At 41.9% G+C, this 16,791-nt stretch overlaps 1 protein-coding gene across 1 annotated transcript in view; it reads right to left on the reverse strand.

The window, feature by feature from the left end:
* LOC128705882 (uncharacterized) overlaps nucleotides 1-16,791 on the reverse strand; it is a 67,100-nt gene that overhangs the window by 13,037 nt on the left and 37,272 nt on the right. The window contains exons 21-37 of the mRNA XM_070083689.1: nucleotides 11,555-16,555; nucleotides 9,919-10,073; nucleotides 9,370-9,471; nucleotides 8,869-9,014; nucleotides 8,542-8,621; nucleotides 8,262-8,387; nucleotides 7,692-7,815; nucleotides 6,521-6,618; nucleotides 6,013-6,231; nucleotides 4,814-5,035; nucleotides 4,524-4,693; nucleotides 3,970-4,101; nucleotides 3,540-3,648; nucleotides 1,104-1,242; nucleotides 786-902; nucleotides 309-418; nucleotides 152-234 (exon numbers count right to left, since the gene is read on the reverse strand). Of these exons, the coding sequence (XP_069939790.1) occupies nucleotides 152-234; nucleotides 309-418; nucleotides 786-902; nucleotides 1,104-1,242; nucleotides 3,540-3,648; nucleotides 3,970-4,101; nucleotides 4,524-4,693; nucleotides 4,814-5,035; nucleotides 6,013-6,231; nucleotides 6,521-6,618; nucleotides 7,692-7,815; nucleotides 8,262-8,387; nucleotides 8,542-8,621; nucleotides 8,869-9,014; nucleotides 9,370-9,471; nucleotides 9,919-10,073; nucleotides 11,555-16,555 (7,133 nt within the window). The remainder of the gene's footprint in view (nucleotides 1-151; nucleotides 235-308; nucleotides 419-785; nucleotides 903-1,103; nucleotides 1,243-3,539; nucleotides 3,649-3,969; nucleotides 4,102-4,523; nucleotides 4,694-4,813; nucleotides 5,036-6,012; nucleotides 6,232-6,520; nucleotides 6,619-7,691; nucleotides 7,816-8,261; nucleotides 8,388-8,541; nucleotides 8,622-8,868; nucleotides 9,015-9,369; nucleotides 9,472-9,918; nucleotides 10,074-11,554; nucleotides 16,556-16,791) is intronic.

A 16,791-nucleotide genomic window follows, 5' to 3' on the forward strand; every position in this document is an offset into this window, starting at 1 on the left:
CGCGTTTAACAAAGCTAACAGTCTCAAAAAAATTATCACACTAACAGCTGTAACTAAAAAATGCATAACAAGGGGACTGTCAGATAGGTCCGTACAAGTTGTACACGTACCTATAGAATTACTACTAGACAACTTCCTCGAGGTAACTTACAGTGCGCGTCCACAGGTGTGTCAGGTTCAACTTGTTGAACAAGCCATCTAGAGCAGTTACCTTCAGAGCCGACACGGCTGAAACTAAAAAAGAATTTTATAAGCTAGGTACTAACAATTCAACATTTATCAAAACTATTTACGGTATAGGTACAAACCCGCGTCGTCGTGGGTGTGTACGGTAAGGTGACCCGTCAAGGTCTGAGTATCACTACTGGTGAGTAGTTTGGCTGGCGTCACCCGGATACCGTCTATCAAACCATGGACTCTGATAAGGTAAACAAATTTACATTAGAGTTTGAAACTCTAAATTCATTATGCAATAATAAGCAAACTCATTCTTCAAGAAGATACATTTAGCTTTGACAACCATATTTGAACACCCCTAGTACATTTGGAATTTAAATTTTTAATAGCAGTACAACATTTACCCTTAAGACCTATTCACCAAAAGACACTTATGTATACCAGCAGTTGTTCGGTAAACATTAGTAACTTCCATTATAATCGAGAGAACCTACTGTGGAATGTAACATCAAATGGAAAATTAAACACTTGACATATTAGAGCAGTTAATAGCTAAAATGACTGACGTTCATACGTACACAAACACTCATTACCACATTGATACTTACACAGCAGGTTTCTCAATGACGAGTACTGTACTGAAGATGGTGAGACCAGAGACGTGGCCGCAGGAGAGCTTATTTACTGTCGTACTCAGGTCTGCCACATTCACCCCTTGTATCGTGCTGCGTGGTTTAACAAGGATTTTAAATAAATCCAACGTTACCTTACACTTGGCTTTTAATACCAAAGGAAAGCTACTTTTAACATAAAATAGGCATCTTTAATATATGTAAAATCTAACTATGCACAATTTTAAATTTACTTAAACCTCAGGCTGTCACTAATGCACCGAGATAGTGCCTAGCAGTAAATGAATTTTATACCTGCCAACTATGACGTTGTGGTTGTCGGCGTAGACGTCTTCAAGGAAGGTCTTGGGAGCATTTACTAAACATTTTGTTTGTTTCTGACAGAATTGGGTAATGCTCATCCCGTTGATTAACCCTGAAGTCACTAAATTACCTGTGGGAGGACGACAGGCAAGTTTGTGGTAATTAAAGTATTTAGAAAATGAGCCTAAATGCGCGCCAAATTGAGTTTCACTGGAGTTTTTTTTAAACTTACTACCAGTTACAAATTAACGTAGTACAATAAGTATATTGATGTACGGGTATTATAAACTGGGAAATCTCTTCATTATTTTTTACTATTTTACTGCAATTAAAATTTATCCCATGGCCATGAGTTTCAGAATGGTACGTGTAAGTTTTCTTTGTACATTGTACGGAAAACTGGTACGTGCGGGATTTGACCTAAACCCTGAAAATAAGTTGTATAATGTTAGATTTTTTTTCCCCATCTGCGGAAGATACAACTCAGCTTTGCAATTAGGCATCTCTGAAGGGGTCGAGGCAAGTTAAAAATTTTCCTTTCAAGGTTAACTTTGAAGATGAGCTTCATTTTTCAAAGCAGACTTAATACAAGAGTAGGTACGACTGACCTGCTCAGCATAGGCCAGTAGCCCTGCTGCAGTGCTTCTCCGTATGCTTACTATAACCAGGAAAGGTTCATTTTATTACTGGCACGTGCCCTCGAAAATTTGATATAAACTACAGATTTTGATTTCTATGAAAAATTTATTGTATGATTATTATCTACAAGATGGCACACAATTTTACCAGTTTATCATTCAATAAACTTTGAACTTGTCATATGAAAGGGATAATGCTTGTTCCGATCTGCTTCAAACTAAGGGTGATTCTGTTAGATAAAAAGCCTTCCTTGCAATAGCTGCAGCAGCTTTAAAATACAGAAGCTTTAGGTCCTTGTAGGTACCAGTTCTTTTAATTTAATTTTGGAAAAAATTCATATGAATTTGTGAAAGCTCTATTCATTTCGCTTTCAAACTGTCAGAGCTGATTCAGGTTAGAGGAAGCTTTGGATTGTTAATGTACTTCCCTCGGACTTTCTGGTACCTCATGGGTGGTACGCAAATTCCAGTTACAGAAGTTACTGTTGAAAATACTAAATACTAGCGAAAGTACTGGAAATAGTGGAGTTCAAAGTTAGAGTTTTAGAAGACGACCCCCTCCCCCCGTCGCCTACATGTTTATATTTTACAGGTCATGTACTCTAGTACATCAATATTAACCTGAACCGTGTTTAATTTTCTAATTTATGCAAGTCTACTAGAGGAAGACTTATTGAACTACGGAGATCCTAGTATCCTTTAACTTTATAAAGAGATTCCTTTGGTTTATATGCAATAAAACTTTGTTAAAATAGTTTAGGGTTTATTTTTCTGCACAATTCATTATGCCTCTTCTGAATGGCTTAAATTTTCTTTTTAACATTTAATAAGAACATTCAGGCTGTTTAAGTAAAAGTTAGCCAATTAATTTTTAGCAATATAGAATTTCTTAATTGTGCTATAGCTCGCCTGGTCTACTTAGTTACCATCAAACCTATAGATCCAGCCACTGCTTACTAAGTCTACAGAGACTTCCAAAAACGGGTGGTGGAATCAGAGCCAGGGCTAGTAACAGCACATGATGTGCCCGTTGAACCATGTCCCCGCACGGGTCGTCAGAAATCGTGTGCATTAGGACCAGAGTGGGTGGAGAAATGCCTAAAAGACTGGCAGTTGACTAACGTCACTGTTGCTGCTCCTCTAGTCCATAATTCTCAGCAAAGCAAAAACTAGACCCAACATGCTTTCGAGTTCCAGTATTTTTCCCGCTTTTGCCTATTTAGACAGCACCAGAGGTGCTATCAGCATTTATCTAGTAATGGAACAAGGTGAGCCAGCAAAAGTGACAGTTGCACACTGGTCACTGCTGGATCCGAAAGTGATCTCTGGTAATGTTCGTGCCACCAGACGAATTTCCTTTGGGTGTACTTCAGTAATGCACACGGTGGGCGACAATTACAGAATGACCACATGCCAGTATCGTCCCCCTCAACCCCTTCTACAAGGGGAAGCTATAATGCATGAAAGCCTTACACTGGCATTTCTCATTAATTTTAACAAGTAGATAAAGTAAATTAGTGTAATCGCCAATTTAAGTTACATAAATTGATTAATATATTATAGGTAAATTTTAATTTGCCTATTGTATTAAAACGCTGCATTGTGCTACAAGGTTTGTCCTTAATTCCTAGTAGCATGCCTTAAATCTTAACTAAACCCTACAATCCATTTAATGCTATGGAAGGCCGTAAATGGTTCTAGATGAAAGCTGCATCTTATTTAAAACTTTCTATCCTAGCAAGCTAATAAGCACCACTAATGCAAAGCACACTTGAGTGCTGCTACTCACCCATGATCTGCACCGAGCGAAGACGATAATGGCCTGTGATTACTTGACGGTCGCCGAGGCTGAGGATGCTTTTCAAGATGACTGCTGGCTGCCCATTCAGGGTTTTTGTCTACGGAAGGTTAAAATTAACGTTCATGTTTAGGATTGTAAAGAATGGCTGATTCGAGTGCAAAGTGCTAATAACGGTGCAGGATCTTGAAGTTACTTATTTGGTAATAAATCCTATTTATAGATTCAAGCGTTTAGTGACTTTAGTCCCTGAAAACTATTGTATTACAGGCAGAGAACAGCCATTTATCAGAGCTATATGCTAACCAACTGAAATTCATATCTTATAAAAGGACGTATTTAATAATCAAGTTAAATTTTTTTTTTTATATGAACTTTAAATTATTACTAGAATCATATTTCATTACAGAACTGAACTTACCAGAACCCGGGGAGTGAAGAGATTGTGAACACTCAGTATATCCATGTAAACTTGCCCAGGGATCACCTGCCATCTAGGACCGGTCTTTCTTACAACCTGAGAACTCCACTCGGAAAGGTTCACACCATTCACCTGTAAGACCACGTTGCCACATTAATATTTTAACTATACACAAATAACTTCGAAATTTTCAAGGCTAAAAAAAATGCACCCTAATTTCTAAGTGTAACACTGCATAAAGCATTATGCAGTACTAAGCCTCTAAGCAGATTAATTACTGCCCTTTAATGTCTATTCATATCTCCTAAAGATATGACTTAGTTGCTAGTAAACTTACTATATACCAGTTTTAGCACAGTAAAATTATCTCCCTGAGGAAGGGATACTGTCAAGCAGCAAATCTCTTCACAATTTTGAAGGTTCACCTCAACTGCCGTAACAAGGGTAACAAATCCCTTAACCTTTAATGAAAATACAAATATTTCAACCCCCCTTAAAATATCTAACTTCCCGAGATTAAAAAAAAAAAGGGGGGGGGGGGGACAACTTCTCACCGTGTCCTTCAGAGCAACGTGCTGAACATCCAGGTTCATGAAGTTAACAGTAGGGAGCAGATCGGTGTTAGTGTCAAGGAGCCAGTACTCTTCCATTGCCGCCTCAGTGATCAAGTGCTCCTTAACGCGTACGGTACTCGCAGTAGCACCTGTCACCAGCCTCACAGTACCTGCAACCAGTGAAGATTGATTTCTGCTGGATATTAATTTTTGGTAATTTTATAAAGAAATAACTTTCGCACTAAATACTCAACTACAGGATTGCACAGGTGACTGAAAACTTTACTTACCGAAGATAGTGAGGGAATCTTGTACTACCCGAGCACAAAGCTTATTAATATCAAAACCATTTATGTCTAATGCTTGAAAGTTGCCGGAGATGGTGACTGTGGCCAGGAAAGTTTTGGTTGCGGTGAAGGTTGAGAGAGACGTGGTGGAAAGGATGGCATCCTCAGACAAATCCCAGCCTTGCACAAGACCATTTACGCTCACCCAGTCCGCAGATACTTCGTCTGAGAAATTTATTAGATGGCTAAAGAAGCATGACTAATTTGTGTTTTAGTACAGCAGTAACTTACTAAAGGCAAGGAATAATTAGCAAAGTTTTATTATATGCTTGGGTGGAACAGCATTAGCACGTTCAAGTGATTTCCATTCAATCTTGTGTATTTACGCCTCGTTAAATGACTTACCGTCCTATTTACACACATTTCGATATTACTTCTAAATATATTACGAGAATGTTCTGGAAAAGTGACTATTTGTTTACCAAGCTTTTTTTTTAGATTTCTTTTATCACTTTAGTGTATTTTTTCAACACGTCGGCCATCATCATCAGGTAGAGCGACTCAAACACTTTCATCATTCACACAATCACTGTTTGCGCCCTGATACAACAGTTAATGCGTTTTATTGTTGGGGATCATTGTTTCACAGTTCCCAATTAATACAACTTTTATAAATCATTGCAAAAGATTGAATATATGCTTTGTTTCCATAAGAAAAATTAAGGATTAAAGAAAATCTCCCTATTTAAGCCAAATGGGGTGATGGGGTTTTTAGTTCGTGTAAGCCGCTCAAACCCTACCAAGTTAAGGTTACGCAGGGTCAGTGGGGAGGGGGGGGGGTCTTCAGGGCACAATCGAATGGACCCCATTACCATTTAACTTTCACGAAATCGTAATGACACTACGAACGAACCATACCACTGGTGGGGATAGAATCCGCGGTCAGTCAAAACTCCAGACCGACGCGTTAGCCACTGGGCCAGCGGTTAACGCGTCGGTTTGGAGTTTTATGACTGACCGCGGGTTCTATCTCCGCCCGTGATAAGCTTTTTTTTTACCATTTTAGGTTAAATTAGGGAGAGGGTCTTCAGGACACCTCTGAGTGGAACCCCCCACACCATCTGTGGGTTTAGCGCTTTTTTTTTTCTTTAGATATTTAAAATTATTTGGGACAAGAACATGACAGGGTTGTGCCAACTTACTAAACTTCAGAGGATATCTGATGACTTCAGATACATCAACCAGAGCGCACGCATTGGCAAAATAAACAAGTTCGACTCCTTGCACTTTAACACCATAAGCTGTTTTAGCATGGCCTGAGGTCATGCTGGCTACGGTCATTTGACCCCTCATTGTCTGCTGGTTAGTCTTGAGCAGCCAGCCGTCCCTGTACCGTGACGCGGGGACACCGTCAAACATGTCTGCCAAAAATAGAATGATACAGCAATCTTATTTACTTGTAAACGTAATGGGTATTTTTTTATAGATCTCTTGACAAATGCAAGATACATTAATATTAAACAGAACATTCAGAAGTCATGTTTTTCTATAAACAGCAGAAGAGGATATTCTGAAAGGCGAAAGTACTTCAAGACAGGAGTCTCATGAAGGGTTAATATTAAAGAGTCAGAGGTGGCGATTAACCAAGGTGAGAAGGGGGATGAGGCGGAAAAAAAATGAATTTAGGAATTGCAACTAAGTACCACCTACCTAGGTAGGTAAGCGAGGTGACAGAGGTAGTGCCTCTCGGATACAGAGTGGCGGTGATAGTGGTGGTCTGGTTCATGTACACCAGTCTCTCTGCTGCCCTGTTCAGGGGGGGGGGAAACTATTAGTTCCTAAGGAAGCACCAAACCTGTGGGGGCGTCAAATTACCATACATCTGCGGAAACCCTTAAGGGTCATCCAGTGCCCTGGGGGTACTGGGAGGCAATCATGTTAGATCCGAAGGAGGACAGCTCCAGTTCATTTGAGAAAGTCACCAGCATTCAGAAGTGTTTATGGCGTTGGAAACTGAATGGGGAAAAGACCGTTTGTTTGATGCTTCAGGGCTAATATCTACTTTAACAGGGCTAAGCACAAACATGTCAAATTACAAAATTTAAAATTCTGCGGCGTTGCTACTAAAAGATTTCGAGTATCAATAATTATGCACTTAAGTGCATTGAATATGAATGCTTGCATGCTTTTCAATCACTGTCAGCCTGAGTTTACAACAGTATGATGGCAAACAACTTATCCAAAGAGGGTAGTTTTTACTTAGATCAAACACTCATGAACATCAGGTCACCTCTCCTTTAAGGGAAGGAGACAAGAAAAATTAAAGTACTAATACTTACCATTCACAGAAAATAACCAGCCGGTTATTTTCTGTGAATGTTAAGTGAATGGCAAGGTTACTGCAAGGCAACTGAATACCTGCAAGGTATTCAGTTGCCTTCCCACTATTTTGATTAAAGCTTAGCCAAGACTTTTCTAGGACAAGATTTACCCCTCCCTCTTCCTCTCCATTAGTGTCTAAACGCTGAACGACTAGTTACGACGCCTGCCATGTATAATGGTCATTCCTATTTAACTGCAGAAGTTAATCAATTTATACCTGGTAATATTGACAAGTATTTCAAAGAAACAGTAACAAGTGTACACATTTTCTTCAATATTTTAAAAGCGGCTCATGTACACTTCTTGGCAAGAGTAAGGATAACAGGAAGTAATCTTTGTGGTTGTCTTCCGTATCTACGCAGTTTGGCAGATAAAACTGACCTGTATACAGTCGAGTAATTTAGATAAAATTAGACCAGAACTTTGTAGGCTAAATGAATAAATTAATAGTTTACCATTAAACCCAATGACTGGCAAGTTTAGTTGGATGAAAACTTGCCTGTTTAAGTGAAAGACACTCAGCTGGCCCTTGCGATCGTAAGTGGTGAAGCCTCTGGTAGTTAGCGTCTGCAGTACTACCAGCTGCCTCAAGTGGAAGTTCCCGGAGACTATCTGAACTCCACCTAGAAAGTAGAGGTCGAAAAGCAGCAAAGAATACCAAAAAGATTCACTCACGCAATACCTTCATAAAATAGGGCTGCTGCCGCACCTGAATGTTACTAAATTTTATTCTTTTGACAAGCTTCATTACTTTGGTAATCCCTACAAATTTAAAAAGGTAAATTACAAGATTACTACACATCGATAGACCCAAGTGTACACGGCTTAAATAGTTTTATTTAAGCTATATTGGTAGTAAATCACTAGGCTGGTTAAAGTTGTCAGGTAAAGAATCTTGCCTAAAATTAACCCCTCCCCCCACCCCTCCAATATTTTTTTCCCCATTAACATCCTCTCGCCCAGATACTGACCCACCTATCTACATCTGGCCGCCCCCCCTCTCCCCCAATCTTCTCCCAAGATAGTGACATCCCTCCAGCTGCAGAATAACTAGTGTTACTGTGCTTACTTTGGTTCTTCTTGAGGGAGTGATGTAAGAGCGAGGTGATATTAACACTATTTATGAAATCCACCGTGATGGGTCCTGCCTTCATCCCGCCTTCCCTCACAACCAGTTGCTGGAACAACTTCCTTCCTGTGTGGAACCACAGAAGAACTAAAGCAGCACGAAAAATAAAAATTGATCAAGTACTTCCACTTTTATCAGAATAGTGAAGTTTTTCTGGACAATTTAATTATAAAATACTATCTTTGCAGTACGCAGATTAACATTTACCTAATCAACATACCTGTAATCACAGCGCTATCATTTAAAAGTACAAGGTCTTGTAATTTTACACCTGCCAAGTGGCCCGTCTCGCATTGCAACCTACCAGAAAAAAGTATATAATCAATGTTGATATCTAAATTTGAAGGTATCAACAGTAACTAGGACAATACTTATCAGTATTTTTTTAATCTCAGATTTCATCTATTCCAAGTTACACATGCATGGAGCAGATTAAATCTGCTTAATTGGAGCTTGACTACAATAACCCACTCATCACGAATAATCTAACCAGAGCAGAAGCCACCTGCTGAAATTAGAAGAGACGTGTGAGGAAGTACTGATTTACCTTTCAGCAGCCACGTTAATGAAGACGATAGGTGAAAGTAACTCTTGAGTGTCAGAGGTGGTCAGTGCTACGCTCCTGCTCAACTCCACCAGATCAATGTTATTGACACTCGACATGACACTAACACGACCTTCAACTGCTAAGTTCTGAAGTAAAGGTTCCATTCAGTAGTAATTTGCTATAAATAAAAATCCTTACTCATAACACTATGGATGCTCATTACTACACAACTATTGTCTCTAGAAATCTCTACCGCTGAAGGGATAGTTAATCAACACTAGCAGAGGAAATTAATCCTTAAGCCCTCTATTCTGGTGTTATGTAATATTTTTCGCTATAATATTGCACTTTAAATATATAGAGTCAGCTGAGATGACGGAAATGGAAGGAAAGGGGGGGGGGACCACCCATGGTATGGTAGAATAGAGCTAATTAGGAAGACACTGGCCACGAATGGTCGGCACCTGGTTGGGGGTGTTGGGGTTAAAGTCTGATACTCACCCTGAACTTCATTGGCGGCAACAGTGTGTGGTGGCCGTGAAGGGTGAGGTAAGAGACTGCTGGTACACCGTTGATGCTCTCACCCTGGACTTCCCCACCAATCTGTTAACAACTTGCTTAAGTTATAAAACAGCTTCAAAGTTACATTGCACTAACGAATTTAAAAGAAAATGCTTTATTTTTAGAGTATTCAAGTGAACTACAATATTCACGTTTAATACGTTAGGGGAAAAAAGTCAGCATGTGCGCATATAAAAATACATACTGCGTGTATGTAATATGTACGTATTATACAAACGTATATACACCTGCCACATACATACAAGCATACTGTACACATACTATATCCCTGTTTACACATTGTACACATTCATGCACTCGTACACTACAAACTCCTGTACATATACAATTCTCCACAACTTAAAATTTTACAACAGGTAATTTTTCAACGGTTGCAGTTTTCATTCCCTTAAAGGTAAACAGACTCCCTATGCATAATGCATTAAATCTCTAGAGAAAACAAGCATTATATTCCAAATGAAAACTTGCGTTAACAGTCCGAGTGAACGTCAACAAGATGGTGATTGAAGCATTATCGAGATGAACGCCACGTTCAACCAGCCGGTCCATCGACATGCCCTTGACCGTTCCCACTTCCAGGAGAGACTCGAAAACTATGTTCCTTAGTTTTGCCATATTGGTCACTGGATCAAGAAAGGACGAAAACACATGCATTAATGAAATTTATTTTGTCTTGTTGCTGTATACGTAAGGTAAACATGCCAAAGTTTTTTTTTTTTTTTTTTTTTAAATCACATTTTCCAAAAAATTTGAATATATGGTTGAGATTCTTTGATCTCCAGGAGATAAAATGCTCATGGTAAAGGAGGAACAACTGACTACATTTATAATACACTGAAAATGCACTAAAAACACTTGACAAAACATTTAATTTATGAAAGTCAGCCTGTTGAGGGTAATCTCTGAAATGTTTGCAGTGAAATGTTCCCATTAAATCACAACTTATGTTTATAAAGCTTAATTGCGTGCTTTTTACCCTCGCTAAGAGATTGAAAGTAAAAATTAGGGGGGCATTAATTGATTTGAATATTCTCAAGATGACCTTCAACAGCAGGATAACTGATGTTTAAAGCTACAACTTCAAACCTAAAATTCAGTGGTGACAAGCTAGTACCCTCATCTCGCTCCGCTCCCACTATCAAAAATGGTAATATAGTGTGTTATAGGTAAGTGGCAGACTTTACAACAACAAAGCACGTCTTGACACTGGTTTTTGACGACTAACTGGTTAAACATTAGCCGATTTATCGGATATTTTTTTTTTTTTACACTTCAAAGTCAGAGGATCATTACCTTGTAGTCTTAAGATAATCTTGCATGAATGACTAACGTTGTTACCACTCCACTTTGTAGTTTAGTAATTATGCGCAACTGTTGAATTGTAATTACAGGAAACGGTTAAGTGAAACTAAAATAATGATTGAAATAACCTACTAAATTAAAACCTTGAACCTACTTCACTTAAAATTTAAAGATTTTGAAAGGGGAAACTTCATAAATTTCAATCTCCTAAACCATAAAATTTTTTTTTTTTTATTTTATACCGAATGAAGCTAATAGTTAAATGCACCACTGTGTACAATACCTCTTCCAGCAGCCTCTGTAGATATTTATGTTCTGTCAACAGTAACTGACAGGAAGATTCACTCTTACTACGCACATTTTGTCCTAGAACCTGTGCTTTAATATTTCTTTAATAGAATTATGTAGAATTTACATCAGTACCAACTTGTTACTGTCACCACCTATTCACACTTGCATAAATCACAACGAAAGCAAATTCTGAATTTCTCATTCTGTAATCCACGTTTTTAAAAATTGTCAGTGTCTTTCGCAAGAAGCACAAGCAAATTTAGAAGGAAAAAATATTCCCACCATTTATACCAAAAGATGCCGAGTTCTTAGTTAATTAAGCAAGAAAGCACCCATCGGCGTGAGTACACTGCCATTGAAAACATCCCCTGGTTCCCTTAAGTTCAAACCATAAACCCGACCATCGTGTTAAATTAACCTAGCGGAGAGTGAGATTTATAAGCAGTGTATGCACACTGATAACCTAATACTAAAAGCCATTCTGAATCTGAACTAGCGAGATCGGACTTACCAATGTAGATAACCTGGTCTCTTGAAGAGTACACAGAACTCTGAAGAAAATGTGCCAACTTGTAACCACACACTAGCCCGTCTACCCAGGAGCTAGACGATGTGATCCAAGGACCCAGCAGACGAGGTTTTCCTACTGGTTCTTGTGTCACCGATTCTTTGTCTACCGGTGCGGGAGTGTAATCTGATCTTTTGTATGTAGCGTCGATAATCTCTCTCAATGCAGAATGCGTTGGTTTCGGTTCTGTGGTGATCTCGCCAGGGATGTAAATAGGTTTTGCAGATGTAATTTTGCCAGGCACATAGGTAAACCCAGATGAAGTTATGTTAGGACCATATGCAAGCTTTGTTGAGGTTTTCACAGGGATGTATACAAACTCCTTTGATGTGGCGGTTTTGCGAGTGATAAACACAGGGTCTGTTTTATCAGGTATATACGCAGGCTGTGTTGATGTTTCGCCAGGAGCAGCGGAGAACTTCCTGCTAGGTAAAGTATAGGATTTTTCAGCATCTAGTCTCCTGAAAGACCTTTCAGAATAAACGAAGCTTTCCCATTTTGTCTCAAGGCACACCAAGGACTCTTCCACCTTCATCGTACCAACTGCAGCAAGATCGCCCAACTCCTCAAGACTTCTCACTAGCTCCGGAGGAAAGACTAACCCGGCAGTGGTGCCGAAAGTGACACCGATTGCCAAGTCACGAGCCTCTGTCTGCAACACGTTGAGGTCCAGACCTCGGGCCGTTGGCAGGGGAGATCTGATGAGATCTTCTATAGTCTTGCGCACACTCTCACTCGTCAAGAGGAGGCTGTTAGCTACTTTAGAGTCCTCTAGAACTGGACCAGTTGTTAGTAGTCGCAACTGAGTAGCTTCCAGAGACTGGAGATATTTTTTGACAAACTGCAACTTCAAGATCATCAAGTTCAACCGTTTGGGATCTTCGATGTAGTAAATGGAAATATTGTCACAAGATATGTACGTAGGAGGCGGAGAAGGCACGGCTGGTGTAGAGGGCCGAGGCGGAGAGGGCACGGCTGGTGGAGAGGGCCGAGGCGGAGAGGGCACGGCTGGTGTAGAGGGCAGAGGCGGAGAGGGCACGGCTGGTGTAGAGGGCAGAGGCGGAGAGGGCACGGCTGGTGTAGAGGGCAGAGGCGGAGAGGGCACGGCTGGTGTAGAGGGCAGAGGCGGAGAGGGCACGGCTGGTGTAGAGGGCAGAGGCGGAGAGGGCACGGCTGGTGTAGAGGGCAGAGGCGGAGAGGGCACGGCTGGTGTAGAGGGCAGAGGCGGAGAAGGCACGGCTGGTGTAGAGGGCAGAGGCGGAGAAGGCACGGCTGGTGTAGAGGGCAGAGGCGGAGAGGGCAGAGGCGGAGAGGGCACGGCTGGTGTAGAGGGCAGAGGCGGAGAGGGCACGGCTGGTGCAGGGGGCAGAGGCGGAGAGGGCACGGCTGGTGCAGGGGGCAGAGGCGGAGAGGGCACGGCTGGTGCAGGGGGCAGAGGCGGAGAGGGCACGGCTGGTGCAGGGGGCAGAGGCGGAGAGGGCACGGCTGGTGCAGGGGGCAGAGGCGGAGAGGGCACGGCTGGTGCAGGGGGCAGAGGCGGAGAGGGCACGGCTGGTGCAGGGGGCAGAGGCGGAGAGGGCACGGCTGGTGCAGGGGGCAGAGGCGGAGAGGGCACGGCTGGTGCAGGGGGCAGAGGCGGAGAGGGCACGGCTAGTGCAGGGGGCAGAGGCGGAGAGGGCACGGCTGGTGCAGGGGGCAGAGGCGGAGAGGGCACGGCTGGTGCAGGGGGCAGAGGCGGAGAGGGCACGGCTGGTGCAGGGGGCAGAGGCGGAGAGGGCACGGCTGGTGCAGGGGGCAGAGGCGGAGAGGGCACGGCTGGTGCAGGGGGCAGAGGCGGAGAGGGCACGGCTGGTGCAGGGGGCAGAGGCGGAGAGGGCACGGCTGGTGCAGGGGGCAGAGGCGGAGAGGGCACGGCTGGTGCAGGGGGCAGAGGCGGAGAGGGCACGGCTGGTGCAGGGGGCAGAGGCAGAGAGGGCACGGCTGGTGCAGGGGGCAGAGGCGGAGAGGACACAGTTGGTGGTGCTGGGTAAGATGCAGGCAGTATTTCTCTGGAGCGTGTGTAAGGCGGCTCAGGTACAGTGTAACTGGAGAAAGTCTTCTGCTTTAGATACGTTACTACAGTTGATTGTGTAAAGAGTTCTAGGATGGGTACAGAAGGACTTTGGAAGGGCACAGAGGAATTCCCTATTGGGAAAAGTTCAGTTGAATCAGGTTCTATTTCTGATCTTTCACGGCCCATAATTTCTTCAGGAGTGTATTTCACAAGCGATTTAGTATGAACAGGTGTAGTTATGCTAATATGTGAAGATTGAACATGGATAACCCGAGAGGGCGCAATTTGTTCGAGTTGCTTGGATGCAACTTTGCCATCGCTCTTTAAAGAGAAGCAAAACGTGCCTTCTTGAGGAGAGAGCTTAGACAAGCTCGATGCAACAGCACACTGGTAAATATTTGTCTGAATAGTTATGTGAATCATTCCAGTTGGAGCAGAACCTTCGTGTGTCTTCTCGCCTGTCTCAAAGTGTATAGCGGTGCCAGAAATAGCACTTGCACCTCTCATCCTAAACACGGCACTTTCACATGAAGTTGGATACATGAATATGCAGCCTGTGCAGTCAATAAACGTTGTCAAGTATTTCAAGCGAGTAGTGGCCGTGGTATAATGGAATTCCTTGACTATGTTCATCACATTGCTTTCGTTCAGCGAACCGTCTATGTACCGAGAGGTCCGGGAACTGGTCTGGTAGAGAGATGTCGAGGTGTGGGCAAAGTTTTTCGTTGAATCCCTTTCTGGTTTTGAACAATCATTATTTTGGTCTTCATCAAACGATACTTCGCTCTTTTGAAGAGTGTCCGTCACAAAGAAAGTAGCAAAACTGATCGTTTGTGCAGGACTGTCACGATAATACTGCTTCATGGTGGGTTGAAAGTCTGTACTCAAACCATGTGGTGGAAAGCTATATCCGCTTATTTTATCTGTGCTGAATGTCCCTGGATGTTCCTCTACTCGGACAGACTTTAATTCGATAAGATCGTCAGTTACGCCTCTCTTTTGAAGAGACTTTACACTTTCATGCTCATCTGCCAGTCGGGTTACCCCCAACGAGGGGGTTTCAGGACCCGTAACCGAAAGCTTTTCCTTTGCGGAAGCTCCTTTCACAGCGTGCTTGTTTCCGGCGGGCATGACCGCATTTACCGCTCCGTTTAGTTTGTATGTGAAGCTGTCTAGCTTATTTGTAAAAGAATGCAAGGTGTAACCAGCATCTGTAGTTGGTGCCGTGTTTAAATTAAAATCAATCTCGTGTCCAGGAACAGTGGTTGAGGTGGCTAGCATTAGCATGGTTCTTGAAATCTTACTAGAATGATGCGAGGCGAAAAATGTGCATTCTGTGCAGCTTATGAAGGTTGTCATGTGCATGAAGTAGGATGCAGTAGTATAATGAAACTCCTTTGAGACTATGCTAAAATCTGCCGTGTCCTCCGTTCTTGCTTCTCTCTTTAAGGAGCTGGTATTCCAGTCTGAAGACTGTCTCGTTACAGACGAGCTTAGAGCTATTACAGAGTCGGCAACGAGGCTAACCAGGTTAGATACGGGAAGTGGTAAATAATTCTTAACCTCTGGGATGTATTTATCCTTGCGGTAATGGTCATACGCTTCAGAAGCTTCACGTTTAAGAAAACCGTCATAGAAAACAGCCTCCTGAGAGAGTGGCGTCGAAGGCACCTCTGCTGTGTCTAGCACTGAGGGATCAGTCGTAGAGGTTTCCATTACTAAGGAAACTTCTTTAGTGGATTCAGGCACCAAAGGCTCCTCTAACGAGGTGTGGTGTGTGGAACGAGTTACACGCGCGTCAGCGAGTTTTGAATTAGATGCAGTCTTGGGGAGGTTGTCGTGCACATTTAGAGAATTATAATCGCCAACAAAGAAATCATCGGGCTCTTCCAGGAAAGAGAATACAGAGGGGTCTTCTGAAAGTGGCAAGAGATCTGTCGACAAATGAAGCTCGTTTATTTTATCTGTTGCCAATCCCAACGTCGTGGCATCCAGTTCAGAGTCTATTGTATGTATTTCTTTTGTAGACTGATCTGATGTTGCAGGTATATAAAGGGCTGGGGTTTCTATTGTCAATGGTACCTTTGAAGTTTGTTGTAAACTAGAATCCACTGTTGTCATCGATCCTTTTATTTTTTTTTCCCTCAATTTTTGAGTCGAAACCTTATTTTTCACTTTCCTAGTCAAATTAGCATATGCAGTAGCGTTCGACCCAGTAAGCAGAAGGGAAGAATCTACTTTTGTAATTCCTTTCAAGTCTGGGGGTTCTAATTTAGAATTAGATTTTTCTTCGAAAGCTTCAATAATTCCTTCCACTTCGTCAATCAAGGTGTGTATATTATTGATCTTAACTTCAATCTCAGCCGTTATCAGCTCGGGATTATCATACAACACGTTCTCCATTGTTATAAATTCATATACCAGATCACTCAGGTTCCATTTAGATACTACAGCTCTTACTTCAGTAGCGCTGCTATTACCGATATCACGAATATAGTGCTTCAAGATGCTTATAATTGCATCTACTTTTCCTGAGGAAATTAAAGTTTCTTGCACGTCTCTTGAGGCAGAGCTCTTGCCAGACTTCTGTACCATTCCCTGCCATAAGATTTTTAGTTCTTCTAGTAATTTCAGAGTATCGGCGATAGTTACCTTTTCCTCTTTTCTTCCAGGGACAGTCCAGAATGCATCAGATGAACGACTGTTTACACCTAACAAACCAGATCTATTTATGGGAAAGTCAGTTAATCCAACGACATTTGATACAGTTGTCTGTTCAGGAGTAAATGATACAACCACTTCTTCCGTGCTGGCTATTGCTTCGCTAACAGTGCTGAAAGGGCGAACCAAATCTGCCGAAGTTGTCAGTTCCGCAGACGTGCTCGGAATATCTGAAATAAATATTTTTTAGTTTTTATACATTTAACTGTCTGCATTAGGCAACTCCGCCCATTTACATAGTTAACTAGAAAAGTTTTATTTTGCAGATACTGGAGATGCAGTGTTAGCCCCCTTAAACAACTTTTAAAACTAATGCTAAAATGAACCTACTTATTATTAAGCCAATTAGAAGTAAATATCTCTCATTAATACGCATTAAAGTTTACAGTATATTGAGCTACAGATC

This window comes from Cherax quadricarinatus, chromosome 10 (assembly GCF_038502225.1).
Source record: "Cherax quadricarinatus isolate ZL_2023a chromosome 10, ASM3850222v1, whole genome shotgun sequence".
NCBI lineage: Eukaryota > Metazoa > Arthropoda > Malacostraca > Decapoda > Parastacidae > Cherax > Cherax quadricarinatus.